The sequence below is a fragment of the Lepisosteus oculatus genome, chromosome 12 (genome assembly GCF_040954835.1).
Source record: "Lepisosteus oculatus isolate fLepOcu1 chromosome 12, fLepOcu1.hap2, whole genome shotgun sequence".
NCBI classification, from domain to species: domain Eukaryota; kingdom Metazoa; phylum Chordata; class Actinopteri; order Semionotiformes; family Lepisosteidae; genus Lepisosteus; species Lepisosteus oculatus.
In genome coordinates this window covers 11,029,339-11,048,523 of record NC_090707.1, presented here as the reverse complement: position 1 = coordinate 11,048,523, position 19,185 = coordinate 11,029,339, and the positions used below count along the sequence as shown (strand labels likewise).

The 19,185-nt window shown below is 39.6% G+C and overlaps 1 protein-coding gene across 14 annotated transcripts in view; it reads left to right on the top strand.

Moving 5' to 3' along the window:
* The window catches only part of hecw2a (HECT, C2 and WW domain containing E3 ubiquitin protein ligase 2a), a 49,806-nt gene that overhangs the window by 7,521 nt on the left and 23,100 nt on the right, over positions 1-19,185 (top strand). For 4 of the 14 annotated variants that reach the window (XM_069197134.1, XM_069197132.1, XM_069197130.1 and 1 more), the window contains exons 2-5: positions 10,472-10,548; positions 12,041-12,941; positions 17,120-17,227; positions 17,999-18,093. In XM_069197134.1, the coding sequence (XP_069053235.1) occupies positions 12,647-12,941; positions 17,120-17,227; positions 17,999-18,093 (498 nt within the window). In that variant the 5' untranslated portion in view covers positions 10,472-10,548; positions 12,041-12,646. Of the gene's footprint in view, positions 1-10,471; positions 10,549-12,040; positions 12,942-16,371; positions 16,923-17,119; positions 17,228-17,998; positions 18,094-19,185 lie in introns of those variants that run through there. The other 10 variants (XM_069197138.1, XM_069197135.1, XM_069197129.1 and 7 more) reach the window with 5 other exon arrangements.

The window sequence follows — 19,185 nt, the reverse complement described above, 5'->3', positions numbered from 1 at the left end:
TTAGGGTTGGTTTGGATCCTCTGGTCCTGGTGTCCTTGTTAGAGCTGAGAGACAGACAGGTTGAATTCTACCAGGGTATTTCAACCAAAAACATACGTAATGACATTAGTCACCAATGTTCTGTACAATAGGAGAACGTAAAAAGCCTGTGCCATGCTCAATGAGGAAATGACTAAGGAAGCATAGAAATACATTTTTGATGGTTATCAGTGTCTCTAGTAGAACATTTAACACAAGTGCAGGTTGTGTGATCTCGAGGGTTTGGTTTTGCATTCTGTAGTGCGTTAGTTTCCGTCATGGTACATTTCTGACCCTATTGAAATCCTACAGGAAGCCTCACCTCAAGGTTATTGTGGCCAAAGGAAGAGTCACAAAATATTGAATGTGAGAGGTAAATAAATCCATATTCAACATCATACATTCAGAATTAGATGCGACTGTTTTTGGCTGCTGTTTCTTTTTGTACCTATGCTTCCATTCTACAGTATCTGCCTGTGGAGTCCCATTAGGAGTGAGGTTGCCCTTGCCACCTATGCATGATTTGTTTGCACTCATGAGCAAATAGGGGGGAGGGAACTAGCCTCATTATTTAAGATTTCATAAAGGTTTAAAAAAACATCTGTGCTTCGATTGTCACAGATGAAGTTATTTCTTTGGGTAATATATGGATTAAAATAAATTGTGCTTCCAAAATCCTAATCATCAAATTATTTTATTTAAGATTTCTACCCAGAGTATATCGGGCTCCTTTTTAGATGTTTTAGGAGTGTCTAGAGAGATTAAATCCTGGAAACAGGTCCCGTCTTCTTTGTCTGATTCTCTGTGTAAGGGCGCAAACTCCTGTTTGATGTTGACTCTAATATGGGCCTCTCGCAGCGGAAGAAACAGATTTTCTGTAGGTTCATAGTGCCGCTGCAGTCAATGCCTTTTTTAAAAGGAACTGCAGTCCCAGTTTCTCAGACGAGTTATTAAATCTCCGTACCAAAATAAATTCACTGAAGATAGAGAAGAATGTTACAAATTTCGAATGAAGCACAAAATCGTGAACTTTGTGAATGTACTAAAAGTCGCCATGTTGTCACAAACCCAATGGTGAGAGTGCGAGTGCCCACGAATTGTGTCGTTATGTGGCCCTTCCTGCTCACTAGTCACTGTAATGTGTGTAATGTGCGAATTAAGTACAGGTTGTGCAACAGATATTTCACCACAGAAAGTTTCCAAAATAATCTGTATGCAGGGTTAATAAGTAAGTTCCATTTATTGCCAAAGCCGAGAGCAATATTTCTATTAGATTAAAAGAGATGTATTCACAGGCCTGCTTGTTTACAGTGAAACAGGGCTGCATCATGTCACAGGAAATTTTGTTGTCTCGTTCTGAATAGCAGAGTATACCACCATGCAGGCCTGGAAAGTTAGTCAATTTAGTGTTGTAAATTGGAAGTCTTACAAGTTACTGTGTACATTTTATTTCATTGTAGTTTGAAATGCACTCGTCAATGCTGATTCTTTCTAGTTGGTTGCTGTCTGACTTTATTACAGGGGTCCTTGAGTAAAGACTGGGAGTATGGTGCCAGTTAGGGTGATGGAGGGTTGGTAAAGTAAAAAAAAAAAAAAAAAAAGATTTTTGGAAACTTTTTTGTATTCTTTTGAAAAAATAATAATACAAACAGTTCACAAAATAAATGCACAATATAAATAAATTGAAAGTTATGTAAGTCTTTTTATTGATTATATTGATTGTTATTGAACTGCTAAATGTGAGGTTTTCATGCTAAATCAATGTTTAGTTACAGTTCATCAAGGGTATAAATACAGTTTAAAGGCTACCATATACAGTACATAACAGTTTACAGGGGTGCACACACACCCAGTGCATATATGGGTCAGTGCTCAGGGCTTGTCTGCCTGTGAAGTATTCTGTGGTGTATAGTTATAAATAACAGTCTCCCGGGGGGGAGTATAAATAGCCCCTGCACTGAGATACACACAGACACAGGACATCCAGGGAGACAGGGCCATAGAGCCTGATGACTCTGAAAGTTCATTTAATCTCTTTCAGATGGTAATGCAGGAGTTCTGTATCCAGACCATTTTCCTTTCTCCATTTTGTTAATACAGAATTTGGTTTCAGTAGGGTATGCTCTTACTGGATCACAGCCACAGGCTAAATGAGGGATATGTTTGGGTGGCAGATGAAAAGGGGAAATGTGACAGAGGTCCTTCAGAATGTTGAGAAGAGGAATGGGTACAGAGTAACCTATTATTAGAGTTTTGTCAGGTTCAAATACTCGCAAAAAGCAAAAAAAACTGCTGTTCTGCATTTGGTGACAGCATGTGAAAGAACTGTATCTGTACTTTTCTTTACTTTATGAAGCCTGTTTCTTTCATCTCACTCATGTTGTTCACTGGTAAACTGGATATTGTGGTTGCATGTGCTAATGAATATAGGTATCATTTTAAAATTGGGATACAATATCTCCGTACCACTTATGGGCCCCCACTCATTACAGAGGTATGCATAAAAATTGTTCTGACAATTTCTGAAATCCAAATGAAACACAAACCTTGTATTCAAAAATCCGTATTTTTAAATGTATGCAAAGTCGTGGCAAGCATAAAATGTAAAGGGAATACATGAATACACTCTTATGAAGAAGCATAGGGAGGCAGAAGGAGAGAGAGCTCTGTGTTGAATAATTTACAGATATTACTCAAAGAATAGTGTGCATCTTTCAGTAACTGATCAAAAGCATTGTGAGGATGGTAAGCAGTATGACAGCTCAACTGATGTGTGTTTTGTGGAATAGTGCTGTATCTCATGCTCATGCAGATGCACAGAGTTGAGTGCATTACCCAGGAATAAATTATGCCTATATCTCTCTGGAATACAAACTCTTCTATGCTGTAGTTTTACCAATCATTTTTTAAAATTAAGAACAGGTGGAAGACTGCTTGAAAAGAGATGTTTATTTAACTTTCTACATAAACTGATACTCAATAGCTATATAACCTTCATAAAATGCCAAATAAAGGGAGATTTTAACTTTTAAAAGTTATTGTATTTTTGGAGCAATAGTGTATTTGGGGACCCCCATTTTTTTTTGTAGGAAACTCATTAGCCTGTCCAGAAACCTAGAAACAGTGGTAATGGAGGACCATTAAGTTTAAATTGGGAAGACCTCAGGAGACATGAAAAGCAAAAGAACTGACAGTGATGTTTGAAGTAATGTTTCGATTGAAAATATACAGTAGGATAGCCTTAAAGGGCCACTAGGCACAGTGACAATGGATTTCTGAACACCCACCATGAAAACGCAGGGGGTGCAGCCATACGTCTCCCTTTGATAAAGCCTAAGTGCCAAACTGGGGTGATGTCCTCAGTTTGCTGGGGGTTTGACGTCACACAGCCTATTGAAACAAATTGGAGGATGATCCTATTTGTGGATTAGAGTGAGTAGGAGTGAGTTACTTGATTTGCCTTTCATCTTGTTGTAGACTAGCCTTGTGTAAGTACTTAATTGGAATTAATAATTTTAATTTAACCAGTGTTTAAAAGGTCTTAAATGGCTGTTCACTTAAATAATTCTTATCTCTTTTTTTCTAATATGTATTTTAATGAATATATGAATAGGCAGTCCTATAATAGTATATATCTCCCTTTTGAATTGGATTATCAATTGCTATTGTTAGCCCTTATTAATTTAATATTATGTTAAGTAAAAATAACTTCCTGGGGACAGTCTTCAATCCTGAGATGGTTAAAAAACCTAGTAGAATAATATTGTTTTACCTCTGGTGCTGGAGATTCTAGAGGATCTCCAGTAGCACCGGAATAGCCTAGATTGAAGGAGGTGCATATTTTATCTTCCTGGATAAAAAAATGGATTTCTCCAGTTGTCTTATCCAGGTAGGGTTGGGATTAACATAAGAAGGCCTGCTAGTCTGATAATTCTCCCTGATTCCATTCCTGGCTAATCCCTCCTTGTTTATCCAGGAGGCTCTCCTTGATTTCAGATCAACAGTACCTTGCTGTCCTCACCTTTGCCTGAGTGTTTCTGCACTTTTCAATCAGCCTGTCTGCTTTTATTGTGCTGGACATGTTACAATAAAGGCTGTTGGCGCGTGCTAGTGAATTATGTCACGTATTGACACAGGAGGCTGTAATAAAAGAACATTAGAATATCCATGTTACAACAGGGGGCTTTAATAAAAGCAAAGTAATATAGTCACGAGAATAGGGACTGTAGCTGAAGTACAGTAATTGTACAGTACATTCTTGTTACATCAGTAGCAGTAATGAATGATGGAACTATTATTTCACTTAGGGGACTGCGGTTAAATTACAAAGGAAAAATCACATTGCAACACTGGTATAGTTAAAGTACAACCAAATAACCATGTTATATAAGGAGAGTACGGTAAAAGCATAGTAAACCAGTCATGTGGCAGAAAGCCCTGTAGCAGTTGAGCCGGAGAGTTATACTGAAAGTGCAATCAAATAATCAATAAACCTGAAAAATAAATGGCATGATGCTAACAAACTACAGACAAGAGGACTCATTTTGCCCAGGAAGAAAAATATAGTGTGTATTTGCACCAAGTTTATAATGCCTCAGCAAGGTTACAATACAGAAATCACAGGGTGTAGTGACTAGTAACAATGTGTGATAGGAAATTCGACAAGGTAAGAGAGATTCAGCGAAAACTGCCTGCGACTGTTTAGCCCTGCACATTTGTCACTCCTGCATTTTGCTTTTCCTAGCAGAGAGTCGCTGTGTCATTGCTCAGTAACAGTCCGGGAAGCAGCTGTGTCAGCCACCCAAGGTGCCCCGGCCTAGCCAGGCAGGGACTGAAGTGTAGTCAGCTAAACCGCGCATCGGTGTGTACATGATGAAGAGGGTGGTGTATGTGCCTAGTCAGGCTTTGCCAAGAACAAGGGCAGGGAAGAGGAGAAATTGTGTTTAAAACAGGTTTGTGGGCTCTTGAAAAATCCCACCTAGTCATGCTGTGCATATTGAATCACTTCGTTTTTCAACTTGGGCTCTGGGATCTTTGGGTTACAGCATGTGAATGAGTTGGAGGGTCTTGATAGACTTCTCTCATTTGAAACGTTTTTGATAATTCTGTCGTCTAAATTGGTGTGTGAAGGTGTGATTAACTGTGAACCCTGGTATCTGTAAATTGGGACAGGATTATTAGGCTTTATGTTCCAGCTGAGAGCAATCTGGTGTAAATATTCTCTCAAGGGAAGTTAAACTGGCTAATATTGCAACACTAGCCCAAAATAACTTGAAGCAGATAGATGCCTGGCCCCTTTCTTCTGAAAACCCATCACAGTTTAAGTCCCTTTCGAAAAAAAAGATTAAACATGACGCCAGCTACAGAGAGTAATAACCTGTTTTAAGGAGTTTACCAGTGAAAAGCAGGTTTGGAAGGTATTGCTAAAATGCTACCTGTATTAGAGAAAGTCAACTCCATCAACGTCTTCAAAATCAACAACAGTGAACTATAGGACACAGGTAGAAGCTAAGAAGAAGTAAATTTAATACAGGGATCAGGAGTCACTTCTTTACAGAAAATATTGTGGGAGTCTGGAACAAGCTACCTAACAACATGGTTAAAGCTGATACTCTGCTTTTGTCAGGAAACAGCAGAACAAGAATCTCAGATCAATTACTAGGCACTAAACGTACTTAATAGATCAAATGGACACTTCCATTTGTACCCATTATTATGTTTAAGCATCAGCCATAATTAATAATAATAATTGCTTACACTTATATAGCACTTTACTGGACACTCCACTCAAAGCACTTTACAGGTAATGGGAACTCCCCTCCACCACCAATGTGCAGCATCCACCTGGATGATGCGACGGCAGCCATGGTGCGCCAGAACGCTCACCACACATCAGCTATTAGTGGGGAGAAGAGCAGAGTAATGAAGTCAATTCATAGATGGGGATTATTAGGAGGCCATGATTGGTAAGGGCTAATGGGAAATTTAGCCAGGTTACAGCCCTACACTTTACGAGAAATGCCCTGGGATTTTTAATGACCACAGAGAGTCAGGACCTCAGTTTTATGTCTCATCTGAAAGACGGCACCTGTTTACAGTATAGTGTCCCCGTCACTATACTGGGGCATAAGGACCCACGTGGACCACAGGGTGAGCGCCACCTGCTGGCCCCACTAACACCTCTTCCAGCTGCAACCTAAGTTTTTCCCAGGAGGTCTCCCATCCAGGTACTGACCAGGCTCACACCTGCTTAGCTTCAGTGGGTTGCCAGTTGTGAGTTGCAGGGTGATATGGCTGCTATTACTGTGTATAGCACCAGGAACTCTTTCAGGATTAATCAGCAACTGGCTCCTGTGGTGAATTCATACTTTTTTGCATTTTTTAGAGTAAGTTTATATAGATGGACATGGAGTTTATCCACCCATCCATTTTCTAACCTCTTTATCCAGTACAGGGTTGCAGGGAAGCTGGCCCCAATCCCAGCAAGCAACTGTTGCAAGGAATGCCAGTCCATTGCAGGCAATACACATACTGTACACAGACAGGCACACACTCACAGGGTGAATTTTCCCAGCCTCCAATTAGCCTACCAGTTTGACTATGGACTGTGGAAAAGGAGAACATACAGTACAAAAATCACACAGCACCCCAGGTCAGGAAGTGAAACCAGGGCCCAGCGCTGTAAGGCAGTAATGTTAACCACTCATAAAATGTGACATGGCACAGATTGCCTTTCGAAAGAAGTCTTATTTGCACCCTGCAGCCTGTCTCTGGCCTGCGCTATTAAGCACTCTGTATCTGTGACCATTGAACAGTGGGCACTCGGAGCTGATTTAAGTCTCCTGGGACGAAGTAGGTTTTTTTTTTTTATTCATCTGTTGTAATTCATTTATTTTTTTAAGTCAGTCATTGTGGATCCCCCTGTAAATATTGGGGATCATCTGACTCCCAACAAGATTAAAATTCCTCCCCAATACAGAATAAAATGTGGTGATTAAGCCCACTCTCCCTCTGAGACTCCCTTTCTCTGGGCCCCTGGTTTGCTGTAAAAGTAAAGGCTGGGGTCATCGAATGTAATAGCTATTCTTTATGGTTGTGGGAAGCAGTCAGCTATAATTAGAACAGAGCTCAGTCCTTCTTTTTGTGTGCTCTCTCAAATAGTTTTTATTTTTTATTTGGTTAGAGAGTGTTTTCTGGGGAAAACGGGCTTTCTGGATTGGGTTCCAGCTCACCACACCTCTGTATGGAACTAAGTGGTTATGGATTAGGCATAATTTGTCAAATGTTACAAAATAAATTAATAGTCTAATAGAAAGTTATAACAAAAAAAGGTATACAGTATATACAGAAATGTCCAGATTGATTTTGAGCTTCTTGTTGAATCTATTAACACAAAATGTTGGCATGATTAATTATGCTGCATGTCCCATTATACACTAACATGTTAAATTTATTTATACTTTTTTAATGTTCCCGTTAATTTGCAAGATAGGCCAAAGGCCTTTCTTATTTTCACCTATCTAGTTTGATCTGTTTTGTTGCCATATTCATTTGGGTGCACCTGGAGGAAGACAGGAATCTGTTTTTTTTTCACATCTTTCTCACTTTTGAATTTCTGTTCCCTCTTTCCTCTCTGCTCTCTTCCATTCACCCTCTTCCTCTCAGCCCTCTTTTTCTTTTATTTCTGTCTCATCTCATTATCTTTCCCACCTCTCTAGTACTACTCCAGCCCCACACACTGTAATACCCTCTTCCTACAGTACCTCTCTTCTGGATTTCATCCCAATGTCCTTTTCACTTGCTCTCAAAGTCAAATTTAACAAGCTCTGGACTGCAAAGACAATGAAAGTCCTGCCATAATTCAGCAGTAATACAGTGCAGAGACCAGCATTACCAGTCCGTATCCTTTACAGTAGGTTTACAGATAAGCATGTTGCCCGTTTCTCCTCTACTTTATGACAAAGTACAGTAATTGATTTTCAATTGTAATTATATTATCAGAGGCATTAAAATCTCAGCATATTATATTGGCAATACTCATCTGTTACTTTTTTAAATGCCTCTCTGTATATAATTAGTTTTGGCATGTGGCAGTTAGTTTCAAACAAATGTTGACACTTAGTTATAAACTAACTGTGTGCTGATATGTTTTCATTGATAAACATAGTTTTTAATAATGAGAAAATTGGAAAAATAGTTATACTTTATAGTTTATTTGTACTGTACCTAGCTTACATTTTAAATGCCCGTGCAGCACTCCATCTTTTGGATTGGTACAATAAAATGTATCAAGACATAGAGTATAACAGGAGCACTAACAATGGCTCTAGTACCTACAGTTCACTGCTAGTGTAATCCCCTCATGTGCTCCATAAAACTTAAACACACATGCAAGTTTACAAATAAGAGGTATCCTTTAACCACATGTTGGGTTTATGGATTCCTGTAGATTAAAAGCTTGTTTCTCTTTCTTCAAAGATCCCATAGAGTCGGCCTCAACCACATGACTTGGGATGTGGTTTCAGATTCCCACAGTCCTCTGTGGTATTTTTTTATTTGTGTTACAGTTCAGAGCAACTAAAGAAGTATTTCCTGTTATCTCTCTTGAATAACTCTAAATTTGGGATTTTAAGTTGCTAATATTAGGAAGTTCCCCTGAGTTAACTTGGCCAGTGCATTTCAGGATTTTGAATAATCAAAATTTAATTTTGAATTGAAACTTAATCAAGTCCCCACATAATCTTCTGTTTTCAGATAAAAAATAATCTGTACTGAGTACAATATACACAAGCATTTTGTTTAATTGCTTCCTTGCAATGACCCCTTTACCAGGGGTCCACTTAGTCCTGGATTTTACTTTTTACTTGTGCTGTTGTCACACTATTTAACAAGTTTATATATACTGTACAGTAGATCATTGTTGTAAGTTAGGAAAAGCAATGATCCTAGAACTGATCCCTGTGGTACTCCAAAACTTACCTGCTGCTAGTTTGTGATACATTTTTATATGTTTTAGTTGATGCATTATGTACATACATTGCCATGTATTCTTCCTGCTATAAACTACTGTAGAAGGTTAGACAATTATGTGTTACTTTATAAATGCTTTTTGAACACCCAAATATGTTTGCCATGTGTCCAAATGTTGTCTATTACACTAGTTACTTGCTCAAAGAAATCTAGTTTGTTTTTGTAAATAATCTAAAGATTTGATCCCAAAAATAAAACCAAGTTGTATTATACACATAAGTTAAGTTTAACCTTATTTTTATACCAATATTCTTTGTTGTCATGCCATTTTGTACATGTATGGTGAAGAATCACCAGGTCTTTAGATTGCAATGCTCAGGTTCTTCTTCCAGGAAAAACCACACCTACTGTTTTATAAAGGTAGCAACCTCTGTTGTGCTAAAGATGTGTCAGAATCCTAGTGGGGTGACTCTGAATGCATGTGTAACATCACCCCAAAAGCGATGGAGACGGAGACGGAGAGAGAGGGAGGGAACTGCCTGGCTGGGGCAGGGTGCTTTAGACAGACTCTAGGAAAATGACTCAGATTCTAATCAATAGAATCTCTCTCTTGTCTCTCTCTCTTTCACATATATCACAATGGTTGCCCTGCCAAGACAAAGAGAGAGGGCACCTGCCCTTTAATCTTCAATTCTCACATCCTGTATGTCTCTCTGTCTGTCTGGTGTTCTTTGGGAACAGACTCCACCATTCAAGTGCAATTTAATTCTGCTAAAATAAGGGACTTACCCACTGTCTCACTTCTAATATTTTTAATTAACCTTTTCTATTTTTTTTCTGTTCTAAAAGCCCATGTATATTTATGTTATAAAAAATGTTTTTGGTGCACAATGAGTAATGTCAGTATTGACAAGACTGACAGTGATTCAGTAGAGAGCTTGGTGGGAGTGTTGTTAACTGACTATAAGGCTGTGTTTGCAGTGTGCGCTATTTACTATGGCTCCTTACCCATGATCAGAACCGACATTTGTAGTCTTTTTACTTTGTCTCACACACACATGTATTCCTTTTATATCTAGCACCTCTCTAGTCCTTTTCTCTTTCTCTTATCCACTTTCTCTTCACCCATCTGCTCTCTCCCACTCCCTTTTTCCTTCCACCCTTGTCTTCCTCCTTGTCCAGTTTTAGTTTTAATGCTACGCAGTACAGATTCAGTGGTGCATGTGCAGTGTGGATTCAGGGCTTCATCAGTGTAGTGGATAGCGGGTCTCTCCACCACAATCGCTTTATTGCTCTTTGTACTTAACATCTCACGCTGCCAGCATTAAGTTACCCCCTCCCCCAGCACACACAGAAATTCTCTGTTAGCTACTGCAAAGGCATGTGAATGTACGACCTGAAACTGATATTGCCAGAGACATTTGAGGTTGGCTAAGTACTGTACATGGGGACATTTACAAATTTACTTTGTGTGTTTTCCTAGTAGCTTGGCGATCCAGGAATGTTGTCAAGTCCCTCCTTGAAGGAGATTAGAACAGTAAATCGGCAAGAAAAACACAGGTAGTTTGTTCTTGACAACTTTGGCTTTTATTGTTAAGTGATGCCTTCTGCTTTCATTCTTACATTTAGTTTCCTCTTGTGTCTATACATCCTTGTTTTTTTTCATCGTTTTTCATCCTTGCCTTGTGCTCTCAGTTTTAAATTGACCTTCCCATAGTTTACATTATGTGGAAATAGTATAAACTTTGGGATACAGTGGTGTTTTGGGTTGACTTTGTCTGTTTCTTTGAGAATTGTGAATACCTAAATCATGTTTCTTCATAGTCTAACCTGTTCAGGAATAAAACAATCTTAGTTTGTTTCACCTATCCGTTTACGATCTGGATCTGGTCCCTCTTCTGAAGATTGATTCTAGAGCAGCCATATCTTTTTAGTATGGTGTTGACCAAAGTTGTATAGAGTATTCTAACCCATATCTTTCTCGTTCATAATCTGTTTGATGTCATAGCTTTACTCTTTTGTTCTTTAAAACTAACCTACAGTATATGCTGAAAGAAAATGTAGAAGTAAATGAATTACAAATGTATTTTCCAGGGACATTGTACTACATACTAGAGAGATTGTACATAGTCTATAAAGTAGCTTGAATTTTTGTAACTGTCAGCACATCAGAATTGAAATATAATATACAAATGTCTGATATTAACGTGTTTTTGCTGCCTTTTGTTCGGGGCTGTGTTTTTTTAACAAACTCTTAAGAGAAAACAAAGGAAGAAGTTCTGTGCAAAACAGTTGGCCCTGAAATTAAAGGAAATATTTTCAAAATTCATTGAGAACTTTTCAGAAGATGAGAAAAAATATAAATCATAGGAAATGCATTAAAACATGCGTTTTGGATTTGATCATCAGACTGCACTTTGACATTTTTTCACAAAAAATGATATATCAACATTATTATTTTAAGGCTGGAGTTGGAACATTAGAAGTCATATTAAATTAAAGCATGTCCCAGAGACAAACGGACACCACCTATACACCTTTTGAATGAAACAGGGAATCTTTTTTCTATCCATGTGCTGATTTTTCACTGGGCTGTAAGAAATTTTGGTGAGGTTAATGTCTCTCCATTTTCGCAGCGTCACCAGCAGCCTTGCTGCTTAAATACAGTAATGAACTGATTACGCTTTGTTTTTTGGCTGTTTTGTGTATAACAGTACAAATCAATATTCAGATTGAAAAGTGTGACATAGTGGCTTCATATACGTTTTATCCACCATTAATGCTTATTAAGTAATGGAGCAGGTAGTCACATGACTTTCCCCACAGTGTACATTAGTTGAAAATGTCTATGATGTAACAGTTTTTCCACATTTTCTTTTCAAAAACTGTCAGGAGCAAGGATGTCTAAAAATGTAGATTTCACATCACTTGCTACAAAGAATGTAATTTTATGCATTTTTCTGTGAACATATAGACTACTGTACTCTTCCTAGGCTCAAATGTTTTGTGAGTAATAACCATTAATTCCCCCATTTCTCTCTGTGTCTCTCAGGTCCCCGTTGAAGTCCGGAAACTCAGCCCTGCTCCTAATTCTCCATACAACAGGGCTTGTAAGATACCCATTTATAAAACTCAGGTTTCCTGGATATAACCCTCCCATCCTCACTCTGCAAGGTGTGGCCCTTGCTCCCTTCAAACTTTGTCAGTTGTGATACCTATATAAGCACTCTTCTCACCCCTGACTATAAAAAACAACCTGGATCTCCCCTTCACTTTCCCCTCCCTGTCTGCCCCCACCCTCCACCCTCTCCTCTCCAAGTGACAATTTCCACAAAGTCATTTGAATGGGGGTCACACAACTTGGGTGCCCTGCTCCTCCTGGCCTCTGATCATATGTTCCTACACATTTTGACATGCCTTTTTTAAAGACTCTCTCTGATTGGATGTGAATAGAAAACCCTCTTTTTGGTGTCAGATCATACATTTTTAATGACTGACCCATCCCATAAGACTGTATAAGAAGACCTGTAATAGGTCCCACAAGGCGTACCCTGCAGGAGCTCTGATCAGTACCTGCCCTTGCTCTTCTTACAGTTTCCCTAACACTTGTCACAGTCACCTAAACCCCGCCCTTCCTTCAGTCCGGTTGGCCGTTGCCATGGCAGCCTCGGCACGGGAGCACCTGCTGTTTGTGCGGCGGCGCAGCCCCCAGATGCGTTACACTCTGAGCCCCGAGAATCTGCAGAGCTTGGCCGAGCAGAGCTCTGGGCCACCCGAGCCAATGGGTCTCCAGCGTGCCAACAGTGACACCAACTTGGTGACCTCGGACAGCCGCTCGTCGCTCACTGCTAGCACGTACGAGTTCACGCTGGGGCTTGCGCAGAACCTCATCATCTCCTGGGACATCAAAGAGGAGGTGGATGCCACTGACTGGATTGGGCTATATCATATTGGTGAGTTATGCCAGGCTGAGTCTGACACTGTACGTATCTAACCCTCTCCTGCTTATTTAGTTAACATTACCATGATCTTCAGCTACTGTTATAAGGCCGTAGCTATACATTGATATACACTGATGTACACCAAGGATTACAGAGAAATCTGTTCAAGGTAGATCTGGCAATTCTGTGAACCAGAGCAGACAGACTCCTTACATTAAGGATTGCATTAGTTTATTTGTCTTTCTCAGACAAAAGGCAATGCAATTCTTGTATGTCTTGCTCAGTTCTTGTATGCTGAGTTACACGTTCTCATTATCCAATGCATTTAATCATCTGTGTAACTGTGTTTGAATAAGGAACATTTTTATAAGTATAACTGTAAAGGGCCTTCCTTGAAAAAAATATTAAATCTGTCAAACTGACAAGATCAAGAAAGTAGTTCATTAAGGAACTGAGAGCTTAAGTGGGAATGGACCACTCTTTAGATCCCCTCGCTGAAATGGGACAGGCTGGTGTCTTGTCAGTCTGGGCTGCAGAGCATTGGTGCTGATTCAGCAGAGTGTGCGTGTGGTGCAGACACCAGGAGCCCGCTATTGGACAGGCAGTCAGGCAGCACCTCACACTCCCCCACAGAGCATCTCCAGCATGCTGAAGCATTGGCCCCTGTCTCTCTTCCCATCACACACACACACCTGTACAGTATACATTCACATACATCGAGGGGTTCTAACAGTTCTGTGTTGGTATTTATTGTTGCCTTCAGCTTTTGTTTCAGTGCCCCTCTACAGAAAGCAAAGTAGTCTGCCATCTGTAGAATACTGCTAAAAAGTGTGCCCAGATAGTGGAAAATAGGAAAATCATCCATCCTGACACCACTATTACAACCTCCTTCTGCCATCACTCTGGCACCTGCCTCACCACAATTTATCAGTCTGTATATTGATCCATCTCATCTTACACAGGAAATAAAAAATTAGAGAGATGTTTAAGAGGTATTGTAGTGGCTTCATGGGCACAGTGCCCAGCCCAATGGATTTTAAAGACAATAATGACTTCATTATCTGCACCAAGAATAAATTCGACAGGAACTGTGTAGTTTGACTTGTAACTGGGCACTGTCCCAGTACCAGTGGTCTTGGGAGTACTGAGACACAGTAACCCCAGGTTATTGTAAAACAGTGTCGTTAACTTATTAAAGACTAGTGGGTCACTTATTAACTGAATATTGAAAACAAATACTGCACAAAACAGTTTATGAATGAAGTTTTCAAGCCAAAGTACTGTTTAGGTAGACTGGACTCCAGGATCAGTCAAAAATAACTGCATGAGTCGGCAAGCCTATTTTTCATGGTTGAATGAACTCAAAAATCTGTAGAAAACATGTTGGGCTTTTTTAAAAGTTTTCGATCAATGTCTTTTTCTCTCTTATTCCACACCCTCTAACATTCTGTTCCAGTTAACACTTTATGCATGCATGTCTTGCCAGCAGAGGATGATTTGGAAAGAGCAAGGCAATCTTCACAGAAATGTCCAGCACGCTGCTTTTTAGGATTGCGTTATGCTAGACTCTATCATGAAACCCACAGAGAAGATCCCGTAAATAAATAGGACATTCCTGACGGTGGCCAGAACTCCATTGGGATTTATGCACATGTTTGGAGGGATCTTCTTTAAAGAAAAAGAGCAGTACTTTTTCCAGACGGTTCACCTTTCAGTTGGCCTCCACAGTGTCCTCACTGGCATCATGTTGACTACACACAGAAAATGTGATGTAAAAGCATTATCCAGCATAAGCTTTCTTCAAAGGCAGAACGACAAAGGTAACTGACAGTAGAAACTGAATAGCTTGTGGGCATTAGGCCCTGGAGGATCTTAATAATAATTCAGATAAATGGAAGTCCTGCAATGTACTGAATTGTGTTTTTCTATTGTCAGAAAAAGTATCGCTAAAACTGTTTCTGTGGATTTCCGTTACAGTCTTCCCAACAGTATACAGTATATCAAAAGCCTTATACATTGTGACTAAAATTGTTAGCAGCTGTTTCTGTGTTCAGATAAAGTTCAGTGAGTTTTGCGTCACTTAATTCATATGAGGTTTACACCCTTTTGCACAAGGTCTTAGGTTTACCTGTTACTTTGTTTGTTTGTTTGTTTTTTCACAGTGAATATATTACTGCCTTTCTGGCATGACTACTTATTATCCTGATTATCAGGTCACCTATCAACAAACAGAATGCAAGCATTTTTTATGCAAAGTAGTTATTTTAAAAGAGGGCCCTTACAGATTAAATTGTATTGGCATAGCAGACATGAAATGCATAGAAGCTGTTGTCGGTGTATATGCCAGAACCTGTATCAATAAACCCTGGAGTAGTTTTTGCAGCAGTAGTGGGAATCAGAGTTACATACTCAGCCATCCAGAGGCACAGAAAATCCATGTTGGGCACCTGGGCAGCAGGTGTGTGGCTCAGACTGCTGTCTGAAACAGTGCAGAACAGATGTATATGGACCTCACACCCGTATCCTTACCCTTTGTGCCTTTAGAGGTGTACCACTGTAAAGATACATGGCAGTGTTGTACTTTTTCATGTTTTCTACATGCTTCTGCTAATGATATGCCCTGGATTAGACTGTTTTATGTTCTACGTTAACATAAAACAATTAACAAAATTAACACAATTAGATAGCTTTCACTCTGCTTTTAGAGTACCTTGCTATGATCTTCTGTGACAGTCCTGTGTCACACTATCATAAATGTGTGTAAGAGTAAGTGCAGATGCAATAATAATGAAAGGAAGGAACTGGAAAGCATTCCCAAAAGTGTGTTAGGCGGCAGAGTGTCATTGGACAAGTCATCGTGAGAAAGATGGTTGTCAAAACAATTACTATCTGTTACTCATTTCCTAAGATTATTCCTCATTTGCAGCTTCTGTAAAATGAGCCAGGGAATATGTTTTTACTACAGAAGTGCATTTGATTTTCTTTGATTTCTGCAATTTGGTCTGTGTTTCTTCTGTTTAAACCTGTTTTCCTGTCTCAAAATGTATACATTTTACATGAACATGTCTGAGTGCAGGTTACTTTTAAAGCAGCTTCACCTTTTTGATGTTTTTCTATTCCTATTCTATAGTCAAAACTTTTTGTTCTATTAACTACCTGAAATTTAGATGTTTGTAATCCCAGTCATTCCACAAAAATAGTGGACATCATCATAAAAAATACTATGATAATAAAATCAATTAGTACCATAATAAAACAATTTGAATTATTTATAATAATCAACTTTATTTTACATAGCCCTTTTAAAAGTGGCTTATCAAAGTGCTTTACAGTAAGAAAAAAAATACACAATGACAGAAGTTACAGAATTACGCAATTATAGTTAGGGTTTGGAATACAGTAGGAAAGCATAGAGGCAGACAGAACCAATCAATTACTCAATTATTTAATCAATTCATCAATTGCACTTTTTAATGCTAATAAAATGCTAGTGAGGAGCGTGTTAGTATGTCTGTGTTTTTTGGGGGGTTGGCGATTACATATTAAGGAAGACATTTACAAACATCCTGCCCCGGGGCGGAGAGGACAGGAAGTGCCATTTGCTGTTTGAAGTTTTAAAGAGGGACATGCTGAGCATAAGGAGAGAGGGAGAGAGACTCAGAGAGGAGAATCTAAGGCACAAAGGAGAGGAGAGAGAAAGACAGAGACAGGTTTGGAAGAGTATGAAGGAGAAGGGTAGGGTTTAGCTAGGTGAAAAGGAACCGATGAGCTTCAGCATTTATCGTCCTCTTGACCTCATTTCCTGTTAGGCTTTGTAGATTGTGAATTTTTAGATTGGAGTGAGAGGGAGGCTTCGGTGGCAGCGGAGAGGAGGAGGAGGAGGAGGAGGGATTGCCTGGTTCTGATAGGATACAGTTTGGCTGGGAGACAACATGAGAGTCTCCACCCCAGAAAGATAGAGACATGGAGGCAGTGTCTGTCTCAACGTCCAGGGTATTGTTGTTACATTATATGGCTGTATGTACAGTATGTGGGAATTTACTGTTGTGATTCCGATTGTGATGAAAGGCACTTTTTTATCATAATCTGTCATAAATGTGAAGATCTTGGACTGCATGCGTCTGTGTATCTTGTTGTACTGATGTGTCACTTCCTCCATATCTGTCCCTCTCCTGCTCCACTCTCTCCAGATGAGACATGTCCAGCCAACGTGTGGGACTCGAAGAACCGTGGGGTGAACGGCACGCAGAAAGGGCAAATCGTTTGGCGCTTGGAGCCAGGGCCCTATTTCATGGAACGTGAGTGGGAAATAAATTATTATACCGCAGCAATGAAGTGAGAGATGAGAGGAGGATGGGAAGTATAAATAAAAGAAAGAAATGCATACAGAAGGATGTTTCTGGTTTTTTTTATGGATCCAGTGGATTGACTTATGCTGGGAGAGAGGGAGATAGTAAGAAAAGGAAAAAGTTTGCTAGTCAGAGGAGAGTGCTAGAAACCACGCGTGGCTGGAAATAAGACTCACAGTTGCACTGCAGTTGTGAGTCCAAGTGTTATAAGCAGCTAGGTCTCACATAAGCCAGTGCCAAATTCTAGACATTTCAAGGTGGTCACATTTGTTTGAATAAAGATGTGGAATTATAATATTGAAAGCACTATACTGCTTTTTTGCTTCAACGGTAGAATTTGCACAAGAATCTGAAGTGGATCAAACTGTTACAGTATATGCTAAATGTCTTATTCCTGCATCTGCAGTTCTCTGTCTCCCCACCCTGCCTGCCTGTCTGGCATTGGTTCTGAGGGGACTGAATATACTGAGGGATTTTTTTAGACCAGATCTGATCATTTCGGTATCCAAAGAGATTGAAGTGATTGAAGGTGTACAGAGAACAGGGGAGTGATAAATATTCTGACTTGGATGGCGCAAACATGACACATTGAGAAAGGCCTGTGAATGATATTGTTATATACCTACTGTATAGGTACTCTATTTAACATAGTATTTTTCTTTTCTGTAACCCATGCCAGCGGCTGGTCAGTAATCTAATTTGTTTCTCCTGTCTCCATAGCGGAGACTAAGATCTGCTTCAAGTATTACCATGGAGTGAGTGGAGCACTACGGGCCACAACGCCTTGCATCACTGTCAAAAACCCCGGCATTCTGGTGAGTGAGCCCCTCCCACATCATCATACTCCTTACTTCGTAATCAGACTATTCTAAGGTTCTCTACTTAGGCATGCCTTAGGCCTGCTGTTGAAACAGCAGAGATTCCCTTTTGATCTTGACAATCTGAGTACTGTATCTCAGTATGGCAGCTTTTATGATCCTCTTCCTGAGTATATAATGGCACGGCCCAGCATGACACACTAAAAACATCTTGCACACAGCAAGCAATGCTTATATACAGCAAAGAAAAAAAACATTATTTCTGCATTGTCTGTACTGCCTTTATTTATCGTTTTTGTACAGTGTGACTGTGAGCTAGGCAAACACACCAGGGAAGGGGGTAATGCACTTGTCTCTGAGGTCCAGATGGTTTCCCAGTCCAGATATAAAAAGGAGACTTTTACTGCCTTTGCACTGACAAGGCAGTCTGGACTTTCCCTTAAGTCAGCATGTCAGTCAGTCCTCTCAGACAGCCATTGCATAGCAATTTTATGCATCTTAGGTTTTACAAATTGAATGCTCCCATCTAGCATCTGGGGTGTTTATTTTATTTATTTTGCAAACAGTCTAATTTTAAATAAATATGTATAGGTACAGTAGATGTGAAAGATGAAAAATTATGTTCAAATATTCTATGCTGCTTTTTACACAAGAGTCTCTAGATTTTTAAATTAGAAATATGACACTGTGCTAGTGAAAGGGAATCTCATATGATTCTCTGTACTGCTGCTCACAGGCTGTGCTGTTGGGGGCTTATGAACATTGACTTAATACAGGCCCAGTGGAGTGGAATTGTGCTGCAGACTTAAAGAGGTTATGGAGGATTCTTAGATCTCTGACAGATGCACTGTATGCACAGTACCATATTGAGTGGAGTAAGAAGCCCTGAACCAGCAAATCAACAACAGCCTAGATCACTGTAGATCGGCTATGCAGAGGGTTTTGTAAGCAAAGTGGAGAGAATTCTGCAGATGGAAGAGAAGGAGAGAAATAATGAGTGTAAGAGTAAGAGGGAGTGAGTGTGGAAGGACAGAGTGCCAGACAAGAGGGACAGAACAAGAAGGAAAAAGCTGCATATGAGAAAGATGC